The sequence below is a fragment of the Heteronotia binoei genome, chromosome 9, assembly GCF_032191835.1.
Source record: "Heteronotia binoei isolate CCM8104 ecotype False Entrance Well chromosome 9, APGP_CSIRO_Hbin_v1, whole genome shotgun sequence".
Classification (NCBI taxonomy): domain Eukaryota; kingdom Metazoa; phylum Chordata; class Lepidosauria; order Squamata; family Gekkonidae; genus Heteronotia; species Heteronotia binoei.
In genome coordinates, this window is record NC_083231.1 from 124406107 (window position 1) to 124432564 (window position 26458).

At 49.8% G+C, this 26458-nt stretch overlaps 1 protein-coding gene and 1 non-coding gene across 2 annotated transcripts in view; one reads left to right on the forward strand and one right to left on the reverse strand.

Annotated features, from left to right (window-relative positions):
• DYSF (dysferlin) overlaps window positions 1-26458 on the forward strand; it is a 301818-nt gene that overhangs the window by 123745 nt on the left and 151615 nt on the right. Inside the window, exons 30-31 of the mRNA XM_060247222.1 lie at window positions 9386-9559; window positions 24825-24918. Of these exons, the coding sequence (XP_060103205.1) occupies window positions 9386-9559; window positions 24825-24918 (268 nt within the window). The remainder of the gene's footprint in view (window positions 1-9385; window positions 9560-24824; window positions 24919-26458) is intronic.
• TRNAA-GGC (transfer RNA alanine (anticodon GGC)) lies at window positions 25680-25746 on the reverse strand. Its single transcript has one exon. It is a non-coding gene; the product is annotated as a tRNA-Ala (tRNA).

The following is a 26458-nucleotide window of genomic DNA, read 5'->3' on the forward strand; positions in this document are numbered from 1 at the left end:
ACCACTCTGCGCCACGGGGCTCTTTCATTAACCCAAGAATGTAATCTATCGATAGAAAGAAGATAGATAGCTAGATAGATGACTGATAGATAGTTATAACAATATAAAGTAAATGTAAAGGCAGTCCGCTGTGGAAGCACCAGTTGTTTCTGACTCTGGGGTGACATCGCATCACAACGTTTTCACGGAAGACTTTTTACGGGGTGGTTTGCCATTGCCTTCCCCAGTCATCTATGTTTCCCCCGCTGCAAGCTGGGGACCCATTTTACCAACCTCAGAAGGATGGAAGGCTGAGTCAACCTCGAGCCGGCTACCTGAAAACGCAGCTTCTGCCGGGATCGAACTCAGGCCACGAGCAGAGCTTAGGACTGCAGTACTGCAGCTTTAACACTCCGCACCATGGGGCTCTTCGTGCTTTCCGTGGAAGGAGGACTCTTGGGAAGATGTCTGCAAAATGCCCCGAAAGGCCCATGCTCCTGCTGGCACTTGGAGACAAGCGGAGTCACGGATGGAGCCGGATGCCCGAATTCTCTAGGCAGGGCTTGGCTTTCCTCTAGGTGGCTCTCTTGGCCTGCAGATGCTGGTGGGACCTCCATCCAGCAGCTTGTGAGAGAAACACTTCAGACTTAGTTTCAGATGGAGCAGCCGTGTTGGTCTGTGGCAGAACAGTAGAAAAGAACCCAAGTCCAGTGGCACTTTACAGATTAACAAAATTCATGGCAAGGTCACTCCTTGCTTCTTCAGATATCTCAGGAAAGCTCCCCCCTCTGCCACAAGTGTTGCTAGCTTTCAAGGACTCTGACTTTTTCTACTACAATGGAACAGTTAGAAGAAGATGACATTGGCTTCGCATCCCGCCCTCCACTCAGAATCTCAGAGCGGTCACAATCTCCTTTACCTTCCTCCCCCACAACTGACACCCTGTGAGGTGGGTGGGGCTGAGAGAGCTCCCCTAGAAGTTGCCCTTTCAAGGACAACTCCTACGAGAGCTATGGCTGACCCAAACCCATTCCAGCAGTTGCAAGTGGAGGAGTGGGGAATCAAACCCTGTCTGCGCACTTAACCACTACACCGAACTGGCTCTCTAGAATAAGATATTGGATTTACACCTGGCTCTTCACTCCTAATCTCAGAGCGGTCACGATCTCCTTTATCTTCCTCCCCAACAACAGGCACTCTGTGAGATGGGGGGGAGGGCGCTGAGAGGGCTCTCACATCAACTGCCCTTTCAAGGACAACTCCTGCAAGAGCTATGGCTGACCCAAGGCCATTCCAGCAGGTGCAAGTGGAGGAGTGGAGAATCCAACCCGGTTCTCCCAGATAAGAGAGCTCTGGCTGACCCAAGGCCATTCCAGAAGCTGCAACTGGAGGAGTGGGGAATCCAACCTGGTTCTCCCAGATAAGAGAGCTCTGGCTGACCCAAGGCCATTCCAGCAGGTGCAAGTGGAGGAGTGGAGAATCCAACCAGGTTCTCCCAGATAAGAGAGCTCTGGCTGACCCAAGGCCATTCCAGCAGCTGCAAGTGGAGGAGTGGGGAATCCAACCCGGTTCTCCCAGATAAGAGAGCTCTGGCTGACCCAAGGCCATTCCAGCAGCTGCAAGTGGAGGAGTGGGGAATCCAACCCGGTTCTCCCAGATAAGAGAGCTCTGGCTGACCCAAGGCCATTCCAGCAGCTGCAAGTGGAGGAGTGGGGAATCAAACCCGGTTCTCCCAGATAGGAGTCCACACACTTAACCAGCCACTGCACCAAACTGGCTCTCTTAGATTTGAGTCCAAGTAGCACCTTAGAGACAAACAAGAGTTTTGAGGCATGAGCTTCTGAGAGTCAAGATGTGGTGTCCCCAGATTGCCAGCGCCCTAGGTAGTTGCCTAGTCCTCCCCTGACTGAGTGTTATTTTGGGCATTAAAAGCAGGCCCTGCTTTTAAACATATACATGGTGGACACTCAAACATGGCAGCCGCTGTCCATCTTGGTTGGCCCTTAGAGGCCTGTCTGGAGAGAGAGGCCTGCTGAGGTGAATGGGTTGCCCGGCAACCTTCGTTCCTCTTCAAGGGCCTCTCTCGGGGCCAGAGCTTGTTCTGGGTCTTGTTGGGGGAGGGGGATGACCCAAGAAAAATTGAGTTCTGGGATGGAGGTTCAAAATGTTTTACCTACGATTAATGATCAGGTAGAAATTATTCGGCTTCCAGCGCTAGCCAGCTTCCAGGGGTGACCGGAGTTGTCCTGGAAATTACAGTTGATCTCCAGTCGACAGAAATCAGTTTCACCCGCTTTGGTTGCTTTGGAAGGTGGGATCTGTGGCAGCTGACCCTGCTAAGTCCCCCACCCCCCAAAAAAAAAATCTTCAGGAATTTCCTAGCCCGGAGCTGGCAAGCCTATTTGCCATGCATGGGGATTTTGTAAGAGGACTGCAGCACTACTGGCTGAGGAGTGGAGTGTTTTTGTTTTGGCTTAACCTTTTCATGTAGGTCTGCTGAGCATCCCCCGGGGATGGTGGATCCCCCGCCTGGGAGGGCCCCAACCTGCTGCCGAATGGATCCCGGTCCCTGAAGAGCCCCATTGGTGTGATGCCATCACCCAGAAGTGACGTCGTCGCACCAGGGGTATTGCGCTGGGGACACTCTAGGACTTACACTAAAAACTCTGTGGTACCGTAGAGTTTTACTGCGGATCCTAGAGTATTCCTGGTGTGATGCTCTAGGAATTGCGGTAAAACTCAATGGCACGATAGAGTTTGATCACGAGTCCTAGAGCGCCCCTAGCACGACATCCCCCGCAGGATGACATCACTTCTGTGCGACAACATTGGGCCACATGTGCTTTGTGTGCGAGAGGAACAAGTCCCCCCCTGCAGCTATGGAGGGACTTGGCAACCCTATTTTCATGCCTCTTCTCTGCTTCCGGGAGTCTATCCATTTGGTTTCAAGGCTGTGTTCAAAGTGGTGATTCCCCGCTCCTCCACTTGCAGCTGCTGGAATGACGTTGGGTCAGCCATAGCTCTCACAGGAGTTGTCCTTGAAAGGGCAGCTGCTGTGAGAGCCCTCTCAGCCCCACCCACCTCACAGGGTGTCTGTTGTGGGGGGGTAAAAGGAGATTGTGACTGCTCTGAGACTCTGAGATTCAATATGAATTCAATAACATCATCATCATCATCAACCATCGTCATCTTCTTCTCCTCCTCCTCCTCCTCCTAGATGTTTGATTTTCTCTTTTAAAAATGGCTCTCGGAATCCATTCGAGGAGGTGAAAAACAACTGTAGGCTTTGGCCACACCTCTGAGAACTGGTTTCAAATCGTGCTCAGCCATGAAGCTCACCAGACAATTTTGAGTCTTTAAATGTAGGCTTATATCAGGGCTTTTTTGTAGCAGGAACTCCTTTGCATATTAAGCCACACCCCTCTTATGTAGCCAATCCTCCAAGAGCTTACAGGGGTTTTCTTACAGGGCCTGCTGTAAGCTCTTGGAAGATTGGCTACATCAGGGGCGTGTGGCCTAATATGCAAAGGAGTTTTTGCTACAAGAAAAGCCCTGGGCTTCTTTATTTCATAGCATAGCTGGAGGATAAATGTGGCAATGGGGAAACAGGGGGTAAGACCCTGATCTCCTTGGAGGGATATTTATCTATAAAGTGCTGTTGAGTTGCAACTGACATATGGTGACTCCAGCAAGCGACTCCAGCAGAGGTGGTATCCCATTGCCTTCCACTGTAGAGCCTTTCTTGGATGTCTTCCACCCAAGTACCAAGCCCGCTTGGCTTCTGAAATCTGACGAGATCAGGCTATGCTAGGCTGCCTTCCCGTCCCCTGTTGAAAGGGTAGCAGGATAAAAAAATAAACGGAACAGAAAGACTCAGGATGAAATCCAAAGAGCTTGGCAGCAAGCCCTCCAGTTTGCATCTAGGTACCGGTGAACAAAACCCACCATTTTGGAATCATCAGCCACGGCAAGCAAGGTGGCGGGCCCAATCCACCGGGGTTTCCTTCTTTGAATCCTTGCCCAGGAGTTGTTCCGGGTGGATTGGGCCTGTGGTCGTTAACACAATATTCCTCTGTGCAATTACTCCAGCACTTCCTGAGTCCGTGTGGCCTGGAGTCGCCCAGAGGCGGCCAAGGAAAATACCAGGTGTTGTGGGTAGGAGGCGAGTTGAGTCACTCCTGGGCTGGTGACCCGAGAAGGGCTTGGCCAGTTGTGTGGACCTCAGATGAACTGGGAACACAAGACCTTCCCTTTGGCGGGGGGAGGCATCTGTGCTTCCATGGGCCTGGCTGGAAGCAATAACCAGAAGAAGAAGAAGACTGCAGATTTAGAGCGGCTTACCATCTCCTATATCATCTCCTCCCACAACAGACACCCTGTGAGGTGGGTGGGGCTGAGAGAGCTCTCCCAGCAGCTGCCCTTTCAAGGAAAACTCCTAGGATAGCTATGGCTGACCCAAGGCCATTCCAGCAGCTGCAAGTGGAGGAGTGGGGAATCAAACCCGCTTCTCCCGGATAAGAGCCTGTGCACTTAACCACTACACCAAACTGTCTCGAATGGGAAGGAACAAAGAAGAGTTCAGAAGATCATATTTTGCATAAAGAAATCATGGAGAAGGATACAATCCACCAGCCCATTCTCCTCCAAGAGCCCTGCTTGTTTAATCTGGTCTTTCTGGGAGAACTCCACTGGCATACCTAAATCCAGGGCTTTTTTTTGTAGCAGGAACTCGTTTGCATATTAGGCCACACCTCCCTGATGTAGCCAATCTTCCTGAAGCTTACAATAGGCCCTGTATTAAGAGCCCAGTAAGCTCTTGGAGGATTGGCTACATCAGGGGTGTGTGGCCTAATATGCAAAGGAGTTCCTGCTATAAAAAAAGCCCTGACTAAATCACTTCTCTTGGAAGCGTTATTTTAAAATGGGAGCTTATAGGTCACATGAATCTGAAAGCACTAGATTCAGTAAGTAGATTACATTCAGATCAACCAACACTGTACCTCAAGACATTGCTTTAAAGCTATATCCATTCCTGTTCTGGGACCAGCACAAGTAGCTGAAGCTTGGGGGAGGGGTGATGGCTCAGGGGCAGAGGCTCTGCTTGGCATACAGAAGGTCCCAGGTTCGATTCCTGGCCTCTCCAGTTAAAAGGACCAGGCAGGAGGTGATGGGAAAGACCTCAGTCTGACACCCTGGAGAGCCATGGAGAGGGGCCATAGCTTAGGGGCAGAGCATCCACTTGGCATGCGGAAGGTCCCAGGTTCGATCCCCGGCATCTCCACTTAAAAGGACCAGGTAGTGGGTGATGGGAAAGACCTTAGCCTGAGACCCAGGAGGCTAATGGAGAAGGGCCGTGGCTCAGTGGCAGAGCCTCTGCTTGGCATGCAGAAGGTCCCAGGTTCAACCCCCAGCATCTCCAGTTAAAAGGACCAGGCAGGAGGTGATGGGAAAGACCTCAGCCTGAGACCCTGGAGGCTAACGGAGAAGGGCCGTGGCTCAGTGGCAGAGCATCCGCTTGGCATGCAGAAGGTCCCAGATTCGATCCCCAGCATCTCCAGTTAAAAGGACCAGATAGGTAATGGGAAAGTCCTCAGCCTGAGACCCTGGAGAGCTGCTGCCAGTCTGAGAAGACAATATGACGTTGATGGACCAAATCCATATAAGAAAGCTTTCTGTGTGGTTCATGCGTTCACCAAGAACATAAGCCCATCCGGTCCAGCATCCTGTCTCACGCAGTTCCTCTGGAGGGCCAAAACAGGACATAGAAACTGAGGCCTTCCCCTTATGTTGCCTCCTGGTTCTGGGATTCAGAGGCTTTGCCATTGATGGATCTCTCCCCCAAGAATTTGTCTAATCTTTTAAGCTGTCTGTGGCCATCACTACCCCATCGCCCAGCAGATGTAAAGCAAAGAATAAAGAAAAGGGCAAAATTCCAGGAGCATTTTAAAGAGCGACACCATTTTCCAGCATAAAAGAGTTAAGAGTTCAGGACCACCTTAAAGATTAACAAAATTTGTGGCAGGGGAAGAGCTTGGTCCCTGCTCACTTCTTCAGATACATCTGGAACTTGAGTCTTGAAGGTGCTGGTAGCCTTCAGCTCTTTTCTGCCTTGACAGACAGACTAACACGGTGACTTATCTCAGTTTTCCAGGATATAAGCTTTCATGAGTCAAAGCTCACTTCTTTGACTCACAGAAACTTATACTCTGGAATAATTTTGTTGGTTTGTAAGGGGCTACTTGGCTTGGGTTTTATTCTACTACTCCTGACTAATGCGGCTCTCCACCTGCATCCCACAAGAAAGGAAACCACGTTTGAGACCACTAGCATCTTTAAGACCAACAAAGTTCAGTTCTGAGTATAAGTTGTCATGTACATGACAGTTTGATGTAATGGTTAAGTGCATGGACTCTTATCCGGGAGAACCGGGTTTGATTCCTCACTCCTTCACTTGCAGCTGCAGGAATGGCCTTGGGTCAGCCATAGCTCTTGTAGAAGTTGTCCTTGAAAGGGCAGCTTTTGGGAGAGTTCCCTCAGCGCCACCTACCTAACAGGATGTCTGTTGTGGGGGAAGGAGATAAAGGAGATTGTAATTGTTCTGAGACTCTGATTCAGAGAGAAGGGCAGGGTATAAATCTTCTTGGCAAAACAAATGCTGTGGCAAAACAAATGCAAGACTGTGATCAGGCAGGCAAAAAGGGACCATGAGGAGCATATTGCAAAAAACATAAAGGCCAACAATAAAAATTTCTTCAAATATATTAGAAGCAGGAAACCAGCCAGGGAGGCAGTGGGGCCCTTGGATGACCAAGGGGTAAAAGGATTATTGAAGGAGGATAGGGAAATGGCTGAGAAGCTAATGCATTTTTTGCCTCCATCTTCACTGTGGAAGATGAGAAGTGTTTGCCTACTCCAGAACCACTAATTTTGGAAGGGGTGTTGAAAGACCTGAATCAGATTGAGGTAACAAGAGGGGAGGTCCTACAACTGATAGACGAATTAAAAACTAATAAGTCACCAGGTCCGGATGGCATAAATCCAAGAGTTCTGAAGGAACTCAAAGGTGAAATTGTGGATCTCCTGACAAAAATATGTAATCTTTCATTGAAATCTGCCTCTGTTCCTGAGGACTGGAAGATAGCAAATGTCACCCCCATCTTTAAAAAGGGTTCCAGAGGAGATCTGGGAAATTACAGGCCAGTCAGTCTGACTTCAATACCGGGAAAGTTGGTAGAAACCATTATCAAGGACAGAATGAGTAGGCACATTGATGAACACAAGTTATTGAGGAAGACTCAGCATGGGTTCTGTAAAGGAAGATCTTGCCTCACTAACCTGTTATAGTTCTTTGAGGGGGTGAACAAACATATGGACAAAGGGGACCCAATAGACATTGTTTACCTTGACTTCCAGAAAGCTTTTGATAAAATTCCTCATCAAAGGCTCCTTGGTAAGGTCGAGAGTCATGAAGTAAAAAGACAAGTCCTCTTGTGGATCAAAAATTGGCTAATTAATAGGAAACAGAGAGTGAGTATAAATTGGCAATCTTTGCAGTGGAAGACGGTAAGCAGTGGGGTGCCGCAGGGCTCGGTACTGGGTCCCATGGTCTTTAACTTGTTCATAAATGATTTGGAGTTGAGAGTGAGCAGTGAAGTGGCCAAGTTTGCAGACGATACTAAATTGTTCAGGGTGGGAAGAACCAGAGAGGATTATGAGGCACTCCAAAGGGATCTGTTGAGGCTGGGTGAGTGGGCGTCAACGTGGCAGATGAGGTTCAGTGTGGCCAAGTGCAAAGTAATGCACATTGGGGCCAAGAATCCCAGCTACAAATACAAGTTGATGGGGTGTGAACTGGCAGAGACTTACCAAGAGAGAGATCTTGGGGTCGTGGAAGATAACTCACTGAAAATGTCAAGACAGTGTGCGATTGCAATAAAAAAGGCCAACGCCATGCTGGGAATTATTAGGAAGGGAATTGAAAACAAATCAGCCAGTATCATAATGCCCCTGTATAAGTCGATGGTGCGGTCTCATTTGGAGTACTGTGTGCAATTCTGGTCACCGTGCCTCAAAAAGGATATTATAGCATTGGGAAAAGTCCAGAAAAGGGCAACTAGAATGATTTGGAACATTTTCGCTATGAAGAAAAGTTAAAACGCTTGGGGCTCTTTAGTTTGGAGAAATGTCAATTGCGGGGTGTCATGATAGAGGTTTACAAGATGCTCGACTGGCTACCACCAGAGCTAGAGCCTTTTCGGTAGCAGCCCCTGCTCTGTGGAACTCTCTCCCTGAAAATAACAGGGCCCTGCGGGATTTGCCACAATTCCTCAAGGCCTGTAAAACAGAACTGTTTAAATTAGCTTTCAATAACTGATGGGGAAGCGACCACTAAATCACAGCATGGATATCTATGATGATGATGATATTGGATTTATATCCCGCCCTCCACTCCGAAGAGTCTCAGAGCGGCTCACAATCTCCTTTACCTTCCTCCCCCACAACAGACACCCTGTGAGGTAGGTGGGGCTGGAGAGGGCTCTCACAGCAGCTGCCCTTTCAAGGACAACCTCTGCCAGAGCTATGGCTGACCCAAGGCCATTCCAGCAGGTGCAAGTGGAGGAGTGGGGAATCAAACCCGGTTCTCCCAGATAAGAGTCCTCACACTTAACCACTACACCAAACTGGCTCTCTAAACCCATCCCAGTATAAATACAGAGCACCAAACAATATCTGACAACATTACTGTAAGCGGCGCTAAATGCAAACTAATAACACTGACAGCATCTTGGATTTTAGGAGCGAAACTGTAACTGTAAATGTATTGTATGCATATAATGATTTTTAATGATTTTACTGTATGCTATTTAAACAGAGCCCCGTGGCGCAGAGTGGTAAAGCTGCAGTACTGCAGTCCGAACTCTCTGCTCACGACCTGAGTTCGATCCCAGCGGAAGCTGGTTCAGGTAGCCGGCTCGAGGTTGACTCAGCCTTCCATCCTTCCGAGGTCGGCCAAATGAGACCCCAGCTTGCTGGGGGGAAAGTGTAGAGGACTGGGGAAGGCAATGGCAAACCACCCCGTCAAAAGTCTGCCGTGAAAACGTTGTGAAAGCAACGTCACCCCAGAGTCGGAAACGACTGGTGCTTGCACAGGGGACGACCTTTACCTTTTTATTTCAACATCATGTATTTTAGCTGTTGTTAGCCGCCCTGTGCCCGATGGGGGAGGGTGGGCTATAAATATAATAAATAAATAAATTAAGTAAGTAAGTAAGTAAATAAATGATAGCTGTGCCCTTCTGGTGGGTTTCAGGAAATGGACAGATCTCTGGTCTCATCCAATGGGGTTCTCTCTTTCTTCCACTATGTGCTTTTTATCAATTCCACTCCCCTCCCTTCTTTCTTGCAGCACAGACAGGAGGAGCTGGAGGGGGAAGGGTGGGAATACGCCTCCCTCTTTGGCTGGAGGTTCCACCTGAAATACCGGAAGACGGATTCTTTCCGCCGCCGCCGCTGGAGGCGTCGGATGGAGCCTCTGGAGCAGACAGGAGCAGCCGCCGTCTTTGCATTGGAAGGTGCCCTGGTAGGTGTCTGTCCTGACGTGTTGTCCCTCTGCAAATTGCGGGGAGGGGATCCCCATGACTTCAGTTGGGTGTGGTGGTGAAGTGTGCAGGCTCTTATCTGGGAGAACCTGGTCTGATTCTCCATTCCTCCACTTGCAGCTACTGGAATGGCCTTGGGTCAGTTTTAGTTCTCGCAGAGCTGTCCTAGAGCTACCTGCTGTAAGAGTTCTCTCAGCCCCACCCACCTCACAGGGTGAGGAGAACCAGGTTTGATTTTCTACTCCTCCACTAGCAGCTGCTGGAATGGCCTTGGGTCAGCTATAGCTCTCATAGGGGTTGTCCTTGAAAGGGCAGCTTCTGGGAGAGCTCTCTCAGCCCCACCCACCTCACAGGGTGTCTGTTGTGGGGGAGGAAGGTAGAGGAGATGTAAGGCACTCTGAGACTCTGCGATTTGGAGAGGAGGGTGGGATATAAATCCAATTTCTTCTTCTTCCTTCTTCTTCCTGCTGTAACACCAGCAGTCTGTGACCTTACCCTGCTCTGAACAAAAAACCATTCAAGGCAAAGCTCAGCTTATTGCAGAGAGGAGGAATGTGTGTATGTAGGTGTTGGATACATTTATTTATTTATTAAAACATCGATATCCTGCCTTTCACCACGGTTCATGGCAGCTTGAAGGGAAGGGGTAGTGCTCTTGTCTGCCCTCCCTCACAAGGCTTCTGTGCATTGATTGGATCTCTGTGAGCAAAAACCTACTTTGCATCCTCTGCAAGGGTAGTCGACAGGTGTTCCAAATGCTTGATGAGGGCCGTTTTCAGAGGCTGACTTCTCTTGGGAGGGATTTCGCCTAGAATCTATGCTAAGTCATAAAGTCCTACCTCGGAAACTGCTGTTTCTCCAGGGGCATTGGTCTCTGCAGTCTGGAGATCCACGGGAATTCTGGGAGAATTTAGAGCTGCCAGATTGTGCCTGGCAGCTGGCAGGAGGGGTGTGGGAATGGTGGGGAGGATATTGGCAGGGCTGCAATGATGACTGTGGTATCAGGTCACTTCCAGGGGGAAAAAAATCTGGAAGTGACTTAGGTAGCTCTAGGAATTGACGGAAACTCTATGGTAAAACCAGAGTTGCAACTTAAGAATTTCTGGAAAATTCCTAGAGCTACCTATGTCGCAACTTAGGAATTGCTGGGAAACTCTAGGGTAAAACCATAGATTTCTGTCAATTCCTAGAGCTACCTATGCTGCAACTTAGGAATTTCTGGGATACTCTATGGTAAGACCATAGATTTCTGTCAATTCCTAGAGCTACCTATGTAACAACTTAGGAATTGCTGGGAAACGCTAAGGTAAAACCGTAGATTTCCCAGTGACTCCTTAGTTGCTTCCAGTTTGTTACTGGAAGAGACATAGTACAAGGGCTTTTTTAAAAAAATTATCCAATGGGAGTAGGGGGCAGGCAATCCCCTGCCCCAGCAGGGGAAAGGGACCTGTTGTGTATGTGAGCTAAGGTTGTGTATGATTAATGGTGTTCTTGCCTGGCTCATTGGAGCCTGTAGGACTGAGCGTGGGGACTCGGGAACAATGGGCAGGAGGATCCAAATCCCCGCTGCCCTGCTCCAATCACGAGCCCCCTGATGGTTTGAATGGTCCAATGGTGTCCTTGCGTGAGAACCTTGAAGTGCATATAGGTGGCCCCCTTGGCGCAGTTCTTCAGTCTTGAGTTCAGCCATTACTATGCTGTACTTAATACAAGAGCTATGATCACTACAACAGCGTCCCCGTCTTCCTCCCCACCTCCCTTGTCCATTGAATAGAAGGTGCAGCTGCATAACAATCCCTGGATTAGGAGAGTGGGCAAGCAGCCGGCCCCCAGGGGCTTTGCCACACCCCCAGCAGCCCTCATTAACCCCTGGAGAAGCCCACGCCACCCTTCCTCCACTTCTTATGCGATTTTGGACAGCGGGTGGCTTGCTGGCCTTTTGACCGTGTGTGTTGGCGGTGGCCACGGAGAGCGCCAGGCGAGCGAGGCCTGCTTGGGCTGGCTGGATCTCTAGCCAGCCCAAGCAGGCCTCACTCGCCCGGGGCTCTCTTTTCTTGTGTTGGGTTGCTTTTGGCAGGCGGGGGCAGGGTGACATATGCTAATGAGTTAGGTTAATGAGCTCCACCACCTATTGTTCTACAAAACGACCCCTGGTGGCGATTATATTATAGGACTCTGTCGGTGGCTTCCTAGGCCAACCCCTTCCCCCAGCCGCGAGGTTCCCGGTTCAGGCCATTCCCGTCCAGATGATCTCACCCGAGGAAGCTGCCCCCTTCCTGCCCCAGCTGTTTTCGAGCCATTAAAACGCTGCTGAAGCAAAGGCTACCGTGAGGCAGCAGACTGGCAGAAAGCCGCCGAAGCCTGCCCCCCCCCCCCGCCTCCAGCCTCCCCCCATTTATTTTCTTAACTAATATGCTGGCTTTCTTAAGACATTGGATTTCATAATCTCTTGGCTTTTCAGGGAGCTAATGGGAACCAAAGGCTCCAACACAAAGGCTCCATTATGTTCCCCCGACCCCAGCCTCTGGATTTTCCTTTATGCTAAATTTTGTCCTTCCCTTCTTTTTTGACATTTGGACGAAGTTTTAAACAAGTTAATATATAACATTTAGTCATGTGGCTTTAAAAAAAAAAAAACACAAAGAATTATTTTTGTATATTCTCGTTCACCTTGAGAATGGGCCAAGTTTCACTGCCGTATCGTCTTAACGACACGCTCCGAGGAGCCGCCTGGCCCCGCAGTGTTCCAGGACACTTCCTGCTGCATTGCCACCCCAGAGAGCTGGTCTGAGCCAAGCGGACCCGTGGGGCCAAGGCGACAAGAACGGTGTGGACCGCTCACCCCCTGGCCTGAGCTTGCTCCACAGTTGCCTTCGTCTCTTCAGCCTGCCCCGAGAGGCGGGCAGATGGACAGACGGAAATGAAGCAGAGGCTCTTAGCCACAGCGTATTGTTGGAACTCTCTGTCCGGGGCAGGGATGCTCTGGATTCTGGGTGCTGGGGGTGGGGGACAGTGTGAGGGCTTCTAGTGTCCTGGCCCCACTGGTGGACCTCCTGATGGCACCTGGGTTTTTTGGCCACTGTGTGACACAGAGTGTTGGACTGGAGGGGCCACTGGCCTGATCCAGAATGACTTCTCTAATGTTCTTATGTCTGGGGCAAGGATGCTCTGTATTCTTGGTGCTTGGCAGGGCAACAGTGGGAGGGCTTCTAGTGTCCTGGCCCCACTGGTGGACCTCCTGATGGCATCTGGGTTTTTTGGCCACTGTGTGACACAGAGTTTTGGACTGGATGGGCCATTGGCCTGATCCAACATGGCTTCTGTTATGTTCTTATAAACATCTTCAAGATGGGGTTGGGTAAACATACGGAGCAGAGGTCCATCAGGGGCTTTTAGCCACAGGGTATAGATGGAACTCTCCGTCTGGGGCAGGGATGCTCTGTATTCTTGGTGCTTGGGAGGCAAAAGAGGGAGGACTTCTAGTGTCCTGGCCCCACTAATGCACCTCCTGATGGCACCTGGGTGGTTTGGCCCCTGTGTGAGGGGTCTGGAGACCAAGTCTTAGGAAGAAAGATTGAAGGAGCTGGGGATGGTTAGCCTGGAGAGGAGGCTGCTGATAGGTGATATGATCACCATCTTCAAGTACTTGAAGGACTGTCATCTAGAGGATGGTGTGGAATTGTTTTCTGTGGCCTCGGAAGGTAGGACCAGAATCAGTGGGTTGAAATTAAATCAAAAGAGTTTCTGGCTCAACATTAGGAAGAACTTCCTGGAGGTTAGAGCAATTCCTCAGTGGAACAGGCTTCCTTGGGAGGTGGTGGGCTCTCCTTCCTTGGAGGTTTTGAAACAGAGGCTAGGTGGCCATCTGACAGCAATGAAGATCCTGTGAATTTAGGGGGAGGAGTTGGTGAGTTTAGAGCAGTTCCTCAGTGGAACAGGCTTCCTCCTTGGGAGGTGGTGGGCTCTCCTTCCTTGGAGGTTTCTAAACAGAGGCTAGATGGCCATCTGACAGCAATGCAGATCCTGTGAATTTAGGGGGAGGTGTTTGTGAGTTTCCTGCATTGTGCAGGGGGTTGGACTAGAGGTCCCTTCCAACTCTATGATTCTATGACCGTTCTTTGTTTTGGCCAGCTTGATATTAGTGTCTCTGTTTTGGAGCCATTCTGTTGGTTCATCAGTTTCCTTTCCTTGTCTATAATTTCAAATCAGAGTTCCTCTGGAAAAACCAGAAATGAATTTCACAGTTTATCACATCTTCAAACACAAACACACATACTATGAAAGATCTGCAGTAGCCAGGAAGAAGGACTGCTTTTCCCTGGGTAGGATTCCACCCCGCTCCTCCGTACACCTCAAATATTCTCTGCTGAGAACCCTTGGAAACCAAATGTGTTCACTGACTTAGCTCATCCTGTTCATGAAGGATGACCCCAGAGCACAGTAATTTATGCAGTAGCTCACTTTAATGCCAGTAGCTCACAAAGTAGAATTTCTGCTCACAGGCAATGTTCCCTCTAAGCTGCAGAGTCTTGTGAGCAAAAATTTGTGAGCTCCTGGCATTAACATTGTGAGCTGCTGCATAAATTATTGTGCGCTGGGGTCATCCTTCCTAAGCTAAGACAAAAATGTGTGAGCTGGAGGCTAAAAATCTGTGAGCGAGCTCACACTAACTCAGCTTAGAGGGATCCAAACGGGTCATGCTACTCAGATCAAAGGTTTGCTCAATTTATTAATTCTACTATTCTGCCATTGTACCATTTTACCTTCTAAACCCCTGCCTACCAGATCATTTTACTTCACTGTCATTAGTTCTTAAATCTGTACCATGTTGCATTCTGGGCCACTGCCTACCAGCTCTGTATGGCTCTGCTCAGCTCTGTATGGCTTTGCTCACTCTGCTGGATTCCTCGTCTGATGAAGTGGGCTTAAGAGCACGCGAAAGCTGACGTTCTACATAAAAACTGGTTGGTCTTAAAGGTGACACTTGACTCCTGCTTTGTTCATCAACTTAGAGGGAACCCTGGTCACAGGGTGTCTGTTGTGGGGAGAGGAAGGGAAAGGAGATTGTAAGCCTCTCTGAGACTCCTTCAGGTAGTGAAGGGCAGGGTATAAAACCAACTCTCCTCCTCCTTCTTTGCCTGATCTTGTCGGAGCTCAGAAGCTGAGCAGGATCTGTACTTGGATGGGAAACCACCAAGGAAGACAGAGGGGCTGCTATGCAGAGGAAGTCAGTGGCAAACCACCTCTGCCCATCTCTTGAAAAGCCCATGAGCTGGAACTTCTCAGGGTCCCCATGAGTTGGTTGTGACTCAACTGCTGCACACTTTAGCGTACGGACTTAGGAAGACCCTGTCTTGGGCTTCCACTCGCAGCCAGATTGGCTGTCCATGTTTATTTGGGGAAGGTATTACGCAAGTGTGAGGTCTGTTCCTTCTTCTACTGAAAAATACCTGCAAATGTGAATTTCCAGTAAATGGCAGTTTTAAATCTGTAACAATACACAGGCTCCAGAAGAGTGTCAGAGTGTGGTAGAACAGCCAGATCCACCCCCAGGGGTATCTTGGAGTCCAACGAGATTCTCGTGGTAGGAGTCTTCGAAAGCCTGAGCTCCTTTGAGACTTACTCCCAGGTGAAAAGAAGGCCGCCTTTACATGGGATGGCTTCATGCTGAGGGCCAGAGCTGGACTGGCCTCATCAACATTGAAAGGGGCATGATTGGCCTCAGGCCTTGTGCTGTGAACACACAGAATTTTGTTTCATCTGATAGTTGCCTTCAGGACTTTTTTTGGGAGAAAAAGCCCAGTAGGAACTCATTTGCATATTGGGCCACACCCTTGACGTCACCATTGTTTCACACAGAAACTCATTTTCATAATAACATAAGAGAAGCCATGTTGGATGAGGCCAGTGGCCCATCCAGTCCAACACTCTGTGTCACATAAGAACATAAGAGAAGCCCTGTTGGATCAGGCCAGTGGCCCATCCAGTCCAACACTCTGTGTCACATAAGAACATAAGAGAAGCCCTGTTGCATACGGCCAGTGGCGCCTCCAGTCCAACACTCTGTGTCACATAAGAACATAAGAGAAGCCCTGTTGGATCAGGCCAATAGCCCATCCAGTCCAACACTCTGTGTCACATAAGAACATAAGGGAAGCCATGTTGGATCAGGCCAGTGGCCCATCCAGTCCAACACTCTGTGTCACATAAGAACATAAGAGAAGCCCTGTTGGATCAGGCCAGTGGCCCATCCAGTCCAACACTCTGTGTCACATAAGAACATAAGGGAAGCCATGTTGGATCAGGCCAAAGGCCCATCCAGTCCAGCACACTGTGTCACACAGTGGCCAATATATATATATATATATATATATATATATATATACACACACACACTGTGGCTAATAGCCACTGATGGACCTCTGTCCATATTTTTGTCCAATCCCCTCTTGAAGCTGGCTATGCTTGTAGCCGCCACCACCTCCTGTGGCAGTGAATTCCACGTGTTAATCACCCTTTGGGTGAAGAAGGACTTCCTTTTATCTGTTTTAACCCAACTGCTCAGCAATTTCATAGAATGCCCATGAGTTCTTGTATTGTGAGAAAGGGAGAGAAGTACTTCTTTCTCTGCTTTCTCCATCCCATGCTTTCTCTACTTTCTCCATCTTGTAAACCTCTATCATGTCACCCCGCAGTCGACGTTTCTCCAAGCTAAAGAGCCCCAAGCGTTTCAACCTTTCTTCATAAGGAAAGTGTTCCAAACCTTTAATCATTCTAGTTGCCCTTTTCTGGACTTTCTCCAATGCTATAATATCCTTTTTGAGTTGCGGCGACCAGAACTGCACACAGTACTCCAAATGAGACCGCACCATCGATTTATACAGGGGCATTATGATACTGACTGATTTGTTTTCAATTCCCTTCCTAATAATTCCCAGCATGACGTTGGCCTTTTTTATTGCAATTGCACACTTTCTTGACATTTTCAGTGATTTATCTAGCACGACCCCAAGATCTCTGTCTTGGTCAGTCTTCTCCAGTTCACATCCCATCAACTTGTATTTATAGTTAGGATTTTTGGCCCCAATGTGCATTACTTTGCACTTGGCCACGTTGAACCACATCTGCCACGTTGACGCCCACTCACCCAGCCTCAACAGATCCCTTTGGAGTGCCTCACAATCCTCTCTGGTTCTCACCACCCTGAACCATTTAGTGTCATCTGCAAACTTGGCCACTTCACTGCTCACTCCCAACTCCAAATCATTTATGAACAAGTTAAAGAGCATTGGACCCAGTACTGAGCCCTGTGGCACCCCACTGCTAACTGTCTTCCACTATGAAGACTGCCCATTTACACTTATTCTCTGCTTCCTATTAATTGGCATATTATTGGCATATTAGTTGGCATATTAATTGGCTAATGTGGCATTAGGCCATGCCCTCGAAGCCAAGCCAGCTGAAACTGCGTTCCTATGCATACCTGCTCAAACCCTCCCCCAACCCAGTTGTCTTCAGATTTCAGATGACCGGAGGGGGGAGTAAATCCACCCCCAGCTGTGCGGCATCCATCCACCCACCTAGAACACCCCGAATCGTGGTCCATCTTCTGCCAAGATTTGGGGAGCCTTGGGGGCTTCCCTTTGGGAACAGAAGTGCAGGCTAGTTAGTCGTGGCTGGTCGTTCTCCATCGGTTTGTGCATTGTCATCTTCCTTAGAGTCCAACAAGATTTTCGGGGTAGGAGCCTTCGAAAGTCAGAGCCCCTTTGAGACTTGCTCCCAGGTGGAAAGGAGGCTACCTTTACTCGGGATGGCTTCGTGCTAAGGCTAGAGCCGGACCAGCCTCATCAACATTGAAAGGAAGGCAGTTTGGTGTACTGGTGAAGTGCGTGGACTCTTATCTGGAAGAACCGGGCTTGATTCTCCACTCCTCTAGTAGCTGCTGGAAGCTACCTCCCAGGGTGTCTGTTGCAGGGGGGAGGAGATATAAGAGATTGTAAGCTGCTCTGAGTCTCTGATTCAGAGAGAAGGGCGGGGTATAAAACTGCAGTCTTCTTCTCCTCCTCCAGTTTGGTGTAGTGGTTAAGTGCATGGAGTCTTAGCTGGGAGAACTGGGTTTGATTCCCCACTCCTCCACTTGCACCTGCTAGAATGGCCTTGGGTCAGCCATAGCTCTCGAAGGAGTTGTCCTTGAAAGGGCAGCTGCTGTGAAAGCCCTCCCAGCCCCACCCACCTTACAGGGTGTCTGTTGTGGGGGAGGAAGTTAAAGGAGATTGAGCCGCTCTGAGTCTCTGATTCAGAGAGAAGGGCAGGGTATAAATCTTCAGTCTTCTCCTCCTCCTCCTCCAGTTTGGTGTAGTGGTTAAGTGTGAGGACTCTTATCTGGGAGAACCGGGTTGGATTCCCCACTCCTCCCCTTGCAGCTGCTGGGATGGCCTTGGGTCAGCCATAGCTCTGGCAGAGGTTGTCCTCGAAAGGGCAGCTGCTGTGAGAGCCCTCTTGGCCCCACCCACCTCACAGGGTGTGTGTTGTGGGGGGAGAAGATATAGGAAACTGAAAGCCGCTCTGAGTCCCTGATTCAAAGAGAAGGGCGGGGTATAAATCTGCAGTCGTCTTCTTCTTCTTCTTCTTCTTCTTCTTCTTCTTCTTCTTCTTCTTCTTCTTCTTCTTCTTCTTCTTCTTCTTCTTCTTCTTCTTCTTCTTCTTCTTCTTCTTCTTCTTCTTCTTCTTCTCCGTGCTTTGAGCTCTCCAGTGGTGCCTCGTTCCATGTGCGGTGAGCATACCTGAGCGGGCAGTGTGCCTGCAGCCTGGCTTAGGGAGTCGACTGCATGGCAGAGTGCTGGCTCTTGGAAGACCCGGCGCCCAGCTCTGAATTCTCAAGCTCAGTAGGTCATCCTGGACCATCTCCAGATGCCTCATCACTTGGGATTAGTGAGTTCCTTGTCTGTGGTTCCTTGGCTATTTTGTGGAATACTTCTCTAAACGATTCTGCCAGATTTTACAGTTTCTGGAGACTCGCCTTTCCCAGCACTTCAGGGCTTCCTTTTGAAAGAGCAGCTTGACCTCCGTGGCCAGGCCCGCACGCTGAGCTTGTGCCTCATCCCCAGTCCTGCCAGAAAGAGAGGCAAAGAGGAGAACTCTGCCCCGGAAGGGGGGCTTCTTGGTAGTCCTTGATTCCTAAAGGCATGGATGTGCCTTCATTTCCTTGCTGAGAAATTCTGCTTTACGGCAAAGCACTTTACCTTGCATGGCAAACTCTTTCCTTGGAATAAGATTACCAGCTATGGGTTGGACAATTTCTGGAGATTTGGTGGTGGAGCCTTGGGAGAAGGCTTCATGCGATAGACTCCTCCTTCGAAAGCAGCCATTTTATCTCAGGGAGCTGATCTCTGTCGTCAGGGAATCTCCTGGTCCTGCCTAAAGGTGTGGAATTTCTCCCTGGCCCAGAATCAGCCTTGCTTGTTCAGAACCTGAGATCCTTGTTCAGTCTTTGGACTGAATTAATATCATGTTGTTTTTTTAAAAATGTAGCCATCATTATTGCTCCTTAATGAATGAACATTACAATGGCCACCCCTGAACTGCTTTTTAGCTCAGCGGTCTTCCCAACAGACCTCACAGATGAAGCCAATCATAGCAGCCTTCATAAGAACCTAAGAGATGCCATGTTGGATCAGGTCAATGGCCCATCCAGTCCAACACTCTGTGTCACATAAGAACATAAGAGAAGCCCTGTTGGATCAGGCCTATGGCCCATCCAGTCCAACACTGTGTCACATAAGAACATAAGAGAAGCCCTGTTGGATCAGGCCAGTGGCCCATCCAGTCCAACACTCTGTGTCACATAAGAACATAAGAGAAGCCATGTTGGATCAGGCCAATGGCCCATCCAGTCCAACACTCTGTGTCACATAAGAACATAAGAGAAGCCATGTTGGATCAGGCCAGTGGCCCATCCAGTCCAACACTCTGTGTCACATAAGAACATAAGAGAAGCCATGTTGGATCAGGCCAATGGCCCGTCCAGTCCAACACTCTGTGTCACATAAGAGATGTCTTTTTGGATCAGGCCAATGGCCCATCCATTCCAACACTCTGTGTCACATAAGAACATAAGAGAAGCCCTGTTGGATCAGGCCAGTGGCCCATCCAGTCCAACACTCTGTGTCACATAAGAACATAAGAGAAACCCTGTTGGATCAGGCCAATGACCCATCCAGTCCAACACTCTGTGTCACATAAGAACATAAGAGAAACCCTGTTGGATCAGGCCAATGGCCCATCCAGTCCAACACTGTGTCACATAAGAACATAAGAGAAACCCTGTTGGATCAGGCCAATGGCCCATCCAGTCCAACACTCTGTGTCACACAGAGGCCAAAAAACCCAGGTGCGATCAGGAGGTCCACCAGTGGAGCTAGAACACTAGAAGCCCTCCCACTTTTGCCCCACCCCCACTCCAAGCACCAAGAATACAGAGTATCACTGCCCCAGACAGAGAGTTCCAACAATATGCTGTGGCTAATAGCCACGGATGGAGCTCCGCTCCGTATGTCGATCCAATCCCCTCTTGAAGCTGTCTGTGCTTGTAGCCGCCACCAGCTCCTGCGGCAGTGAATTCCATGTATTTGGGTGGAGCAGGACTCCTTTTATCCACTCTAACCCGACTGCTCAGCAATTTCATTGAGTGCCCAAGACTTGTCATATTGCGAGAAAGGGAGAAAAGTCATTCTTTCTCTACCTTCTCTGTTCCATTCATAATCTTGTAAATCTTGATCATGTCACCCCTCAGTTGATGTTTCTGAGTGATTCACAGGAACCCGCCTCGCTCCCCAAAGTCAGGCCCCTGGTTTCATTCATAAAGCGAAAGTCCGCTGATCCTCTTTCACAGCTGGATGCGCACGCATGCATGCAGGGTGCATGTGTGTTCCTTGCAACGTGTGAACAGGGTTTCTCCATCCTTGTCTTGGATGTCTTTTCACCGTTGCCTCGCTCTCTGCCTCAGTCTTTCTTTTGTGCCATGACCTCTCCCCTCTTGGTGTGGTTAAGAATTGCATCTGACAACTGGGCACTTGATTTTCATTAGTGTGACATCAGACATAGCTGGATGCGATGGCCAGTGAGCAAGGACTGTGCATGTATGGCCTGTCCATGAATTCAGCATCTACCCTCAAGCTCCAGGTCTTGACATTCAGGAGGAGGAGGAGAAGACAATGAAGAAGACTGCAGATTTTCCCCTGTCCTTCTCTCTGAATCAGTGTCTTAGAGTGGCTTACAATCTCCTTTATCTTCCTCCCCAACAACAGACACCCTGTGAGGTGGGTGGGGTTGAGAGAACTCTGACAGAAGCTGCCCTTTCAAGGACAGAGTCTCAGAGCGGCCTACAATCTCCTTCATCTTCCTCCCCCACAACAGACACCCTGTGAGGTGGGTGGGGTTGTGAGAGCTCTGACAGAAGCTGCCCTTTCAAGGACAGAGTCTCAGAGCGGCCTACAATCTCCTTTATCTTCCTCCCCCTCAACAGACACCCTGTGAGGTGGGTGGGGCTGAGAGGGCTCTGACAGAAGCTGCCCTTTCAAGGACAGAGTCTCAGAGCGGCCTACAACCTCCTTTATCTTCCTCCCCCACAACAGACACCCTGTGAGGTGGGTGGGGTTGTGAGAGCTCTGACAGAAGCTGCCCTTTCAAGGACAGAGTCTCAGAGCGGCCTACAATCTCCTTTATCTTCCTCCCCCACTACAGACACCCTGTGAGGTGGGTGGGGCTGAGAGGGCTCTCTCAGCAGCTGCCCTTTCAAGGATAGCTCTGCGAGAGCTAGGGCCGACCCAAGGCCATTCCAGCAGGTGCAAGTGGAGGAGTGGGGAATCAAACCCGGTTCTCCCAGATAAGAGAGCTCTGGCTGCCCCAAGGCCATTCCAGCAGGTGCAAGTGGAGGAGGAGGGAATCAAACCCGGTTCTCCCAGATAAGAGAGCTCTGGCTGACCCAAGACCATTCCAGCAGGTGCAAGTGGAGGAGTGGGGAATCCAACCCGGTTCTCCCAGATAAGAGAGCTCTGGCTGACCCAAGGCCATTCCAGCAGGTGCACGTGGAGGTGTGGGGAATCCAACCCGGTTCTCCCAGATAAGAGAGCTCTGGCTGACCCAAGGCCATTCCAGCAGGTGCACGTGGAGGAGTGGGGAATCCAACCCGGTTCTCCCAGATAAGAGAGCTGTGGCTGACCCAAGGCCATTCCAGCAGGTGCAAGTAGAGGAGTGGGGAATCCAACCCGGTTCTCCCAGATAAGAGAGCTGTGGCTGACCCAAGGCCATTCCAGCAGGTGCAAGTAGAGGAGTGGGGAATCCAACCCGGTTCTCCCAGATAAGAGAGCTCTGGCTGACCCAAGGCCATTCCAGCAGCTGCAAGTAGAGGAGTGGGGAATCAAACCCCATGCTCCCAGATAAGAGTCCGCGCACTTCAGCACTACACCAAACAGCAGAGAGGAGCTGCAGAAGGGCTGGTGATGGGGGGACTGGGGGTGGAGAGGCAAAACAGCACACCGTGCAGGCCTGTTTGACCAAATCCAAACATGTTTGTGCTTTTGCACTGCTGGGACTCCCCAGAAAGCTTCCAAGCCCGGTGTCTGCACCCAGCACTTTTGGAGACTTGGCGGGCGCCACGGTTGAACTGTTCACCTGGCTCTGGGTTCTCCCTGCACGCAAAGGCAGCCAGAGAAAAGGGCTGGGGGACACACACGAGCAGGATACGGAGAGGGGAAGGAGGAGAGGGGCAAAGGAAACTTGGGAGACTGGCTTTTAAAATGTCCACATGGCCTAATTATTTTAAATGGATGGGGCTGCAAACTCCAGGGTTTCCTGTGTAGCAATATCAAGGGTAATTGTTATTCCTGCTGTGGTTTCTGGAGGACTCGCTGGACCACCTGAGATCCTGACACGTTCCCGGGACCAGGCAGGGCCCCTCAGGTGTCTGGAAAATCTATCTCGGATGCTGTTTCCAAGCCATCTCCAGACAGCTGATAATTGGAAATATTGAAAGATTGGTTCCACGTTAATTCAGAAAGCGCAGGCCTCCTTTCAGTGCAGTTTCTGCAATGGAGAGGTGAAAGGAGTCCGTCGTACTAAGCCTCTGGCAAGCCCTCAAATGAGTCTCCTTTTGAGTTGGATTTTGTGGCGCCTCATTTCACAGAGGTTCTGCTCCATGAATATTATTGGCCAAGGGCTTTTGGGAAATACTTCCTATGAGCCAGTTTGGTGTAGTGGTTAAGTGTGTGGACTCTTATCTGGGAGAACCAAGTTTGATCCCCCACTCCTCCACTTGCACCTGCTAGCATGGCCTTGGGTCAGCCAGAACTCTCTTATCTGGGAGAACCAGGTTTGATCCCCCACTCCTCCACTTGCACCTGCTAGCATGGCCTTGGGTCAGCCAGAGCTCTCTTATCTGGGAGAACCGGGTTGGATTCCCCACTCCTCCACTTGCACCTGCTGGAATGGCCTTGGGTCAGCCATAGCTCCCGTAGGAGTTGTCCTTGAAAGGGCATCTTCTGTCAGAGCTCTCTCAGCTCCACCCACCTCACAGGGTATCTGTTGTGGGGTGGAGGAAGTTAAAGGAGATTGTAAGCTGCTCTGAGATTCAGAGTACAGGGCGGAGTATAAATCCAGTATCTTCTTCATCCTCTTCTTTTGGGACATAACTAGCTAAAGGCCTAAGGCCCAAGGGTCACATTCTGTGGGCAATTCGAGTCCTTTCGCGGCGGACTTTGGTGTCTACCTGTGAGAAGGAAAGAAGAGCCCAACTGGGTGGGGCTAGTGGACTATTCAGATCCAGCTGTGGCCAATGGGATCTACTTCTGAGTAAACGTGCGCTAGATTAGGCTGCCTCTCTCTCTCTCTCTCTCTCTCGGCTTGGCTTCGCGAACGAAGATTTAAGAAGGGTGCAATAGTCCACGTCTGCTGCAGGCTCGCTGGTGGCTGACAAGCCTATCATAGATATAATAAATGCCTAACAGGTGGCTCGATCCTCAGTTTTTATTCAAAATTGTGGCTACCACAGGAGTGGCTTTGCAGTCTGTCTGTCACCAAAATAAGAGCCAGTGTGGTGTAGTAGTTAAGTGTGTAGACTCTTATCTGGGTGAGCCGGGTTTGATTCCCCACTCCTCTTCATGCACCTACTGATGTGTCCTTGAGTCAGTCACAAGTTCTCACAGAGCTGCTCCTCTCAAGAGCAGTTTCTATCAGGGCTCTCTCAGCCTCGCACCTACCTTATAGGGTGTCTGTTATAGGGAAAGGAAGAGAAAGAAGATTGTAAGCCACTCTGAGACTCCTTTGGGTAGTGAGGAAGTCCCAATGAGGAATAGAAGGTGGGGAGGCACGAGGGTGCCAAAAGGTGGAGGAGTCTACCTGTTAGGTGTCAGGGAGGTCAGAACAAAGGAACAAGGAAGGAAGAGAGGAGAGACGTGGTGAGGAGGTTCAGAGGAGTCAGTAGAATGAGACGAGTCTGCCTCTCCTGAATTGAGACCACTACCCCATGTCAGTGGTAGAAGAAACCCCAGGAGTAGAGACCAACTCAGAACACTGGGGTGAAGGGTTAACTCCGTCCAAACTTTCTGCCTGGCCACGAAAAGAAAACTTGAGGGCCAATTTGTGCCTCCAAATCAACTGATTCAGTGGACAAGAGAAGAGGTTATCCCTGTCATCGGGTATCTAATCGGTTATAGGGAAGGTTTGCTTTTAAGAGAGTTCCTGTGTGTGGAATGGAGCCTCAATCCTATTCCACAATCCTAAGAGAACCACTTTGGTGTAGAAGTGCCTGAATTCTTATCTGGGAGAAACGGGTTTGATTTCGCACTCCTCCACTTGCACCTGCTGGAATGGCCTTGGGTTAGCCATAGCTCCTTTATCTGGGAGAACCGGGTTTGATTCCCCACTCCTCCACTTGCACCTGCTGGAATGGCCTTGGGTTAGCCATAGCTCTCACAGAGCTGTCCTTGAAAGGGCAGCTTCTGGGAGAGCTCTCTCAGCCCCACCCAACTCACAGGGTGTCTGTTGTGAGAGAAGAAGATAAAGGAGATTGTAAGCCGCTCTGAGACTCTGATTCAGAGAGAAGGGCAGGGTATAAATCTGCAGTTGTCTTCTTCTTCTTCCCCCTTAGTTGTCTCTTTTCTAAATAGAAAAGTCCCTGATTCTTCAGCCTTTCCACCTAGGGAAGGTGTTCCCTCCTCATCTTGGCTTTCCTCTTCTGTCCTCCTCTAGGGTGGAGTGACGGAGGACAAGAGTGACGATGGCAGATCAGTCTCAACGCTCAACTTTGGTGTGAATCGGCCAACCATTTCCTGCATATATGACTGTAAGTCCCCCCCCCACCCCCACTTGCTGGGAGCCTGGCTTTCTCTTCTCTGAGCAAGGATCTCGAATAGCCCCGGACAAGGACCAGCGGAAAGCCAGTGGGGTGCAGTGGTCAGAGCAGCGGAATTGGAGGGAGGGAGACCTGGGTTCAGATTTCCATTCAGCTGTGAAGCTCACTAAACACATACTGAAGATGTAGAACAAAGTAGGAGTCAAGGTGTACCTTTAAGACCAACAAAGTTTTATTGAGAACATCAGCTTTCGTGTGTGCATGCACACTTCTTCAGACAAGGGGATAGGGTGCAGTGGGCTGAAGTACATTTGGTTGGTGGCAAGGACATCATTAGGAAATACATGTCCTTTTGTTTTACGTAGCTACAGCAACTAACAGGCAACTTTTATTACCTTTTGTTGCTGTCCAGACCAAATGGTCTTCCAGTTTATTACACTATCTAACTTTGTATCAGTTTACACTCTTAACCCACCAACTACATGTAATTTCAGCCCACTGTACCCCATCCCCTTGTCTGAAGAAGGGTGTTTGAGCACACGAAAGCTTACCTTCTGAATCGAACTTTGTTGGTCTTAAAGGTGAAACTTGACTCCTACTTTGTCTTACTTAAATCAGTATGAACATCTGAAGCTGCCTTCTACTGAATCAGACCCTCGGTCCCTCAAAGTCAGTATTGTCTCCTCAGACTGGCAGCGGCTCTCCAGGGTCTCAAGCTGAGGATTTTCACGCCTACTTGCCTGGACCCTTTTTGGAGATGCCAGGGATTGAACCTGGGACCTTCTGCTTGCCAAGCAGATGCTCTACCACTGAGCCACCGTCCCTCCCCTTAAGAACATAAGAACATATGAATATATGAAGCTGCCTTCTACTGAATCAGGCCCTCTTGGGTCCATCAAAGTCAGTATTGTCTACTCAGACAGGCAGCGGCTCTCCAGGGTCTCAAGCTGAGGTTTTTCACGCCTATTTGCCTGGACCCTTTTTAGGTGGAGATGCCGGGGACTGAACCTGGGACCTTCTGCTTGTCAAGCAGATGCTCTACCACTGAGCCACCGTCCCTCCCCTTAAGAACATATGAATATATGAAGCTGCCTTCTACTGAATCAGGCCCTCTTGGGTCCATCAAAGTCAGTATTGTTTACTCAGACTGGCAGCGGCTCTCCAGGGTCTCAGGCTGAGGTTTTTCACGCCTCTTTGCCTGGACCCTTTTTAGGTGGAGATGCCAGGGATTGAACCTGGGGCCTTCTGCTTCCCAAGCAGATGCTCTACCACTGAGCCACCGTCCCTCCCCACTGCTTCAGAACAACATGGCTGCCCTCTTGGATCTGTACTGAAGGTGTGCGAACATAACACGGAGCTGCCTTATAACAACCAGAAGTCTTGGGTTTATACCCTCCCTTTCACTTATACAGAATGGCCCATCAGAGTCAGTATTGCCCTTGATCCACTAAAATCAGCATTGTCCACTCGGAGTGGCAGCAGCTCCCCATGGTCCCAGACTGAGGTCTTCCCCGCCACCTGCCTGACCTTC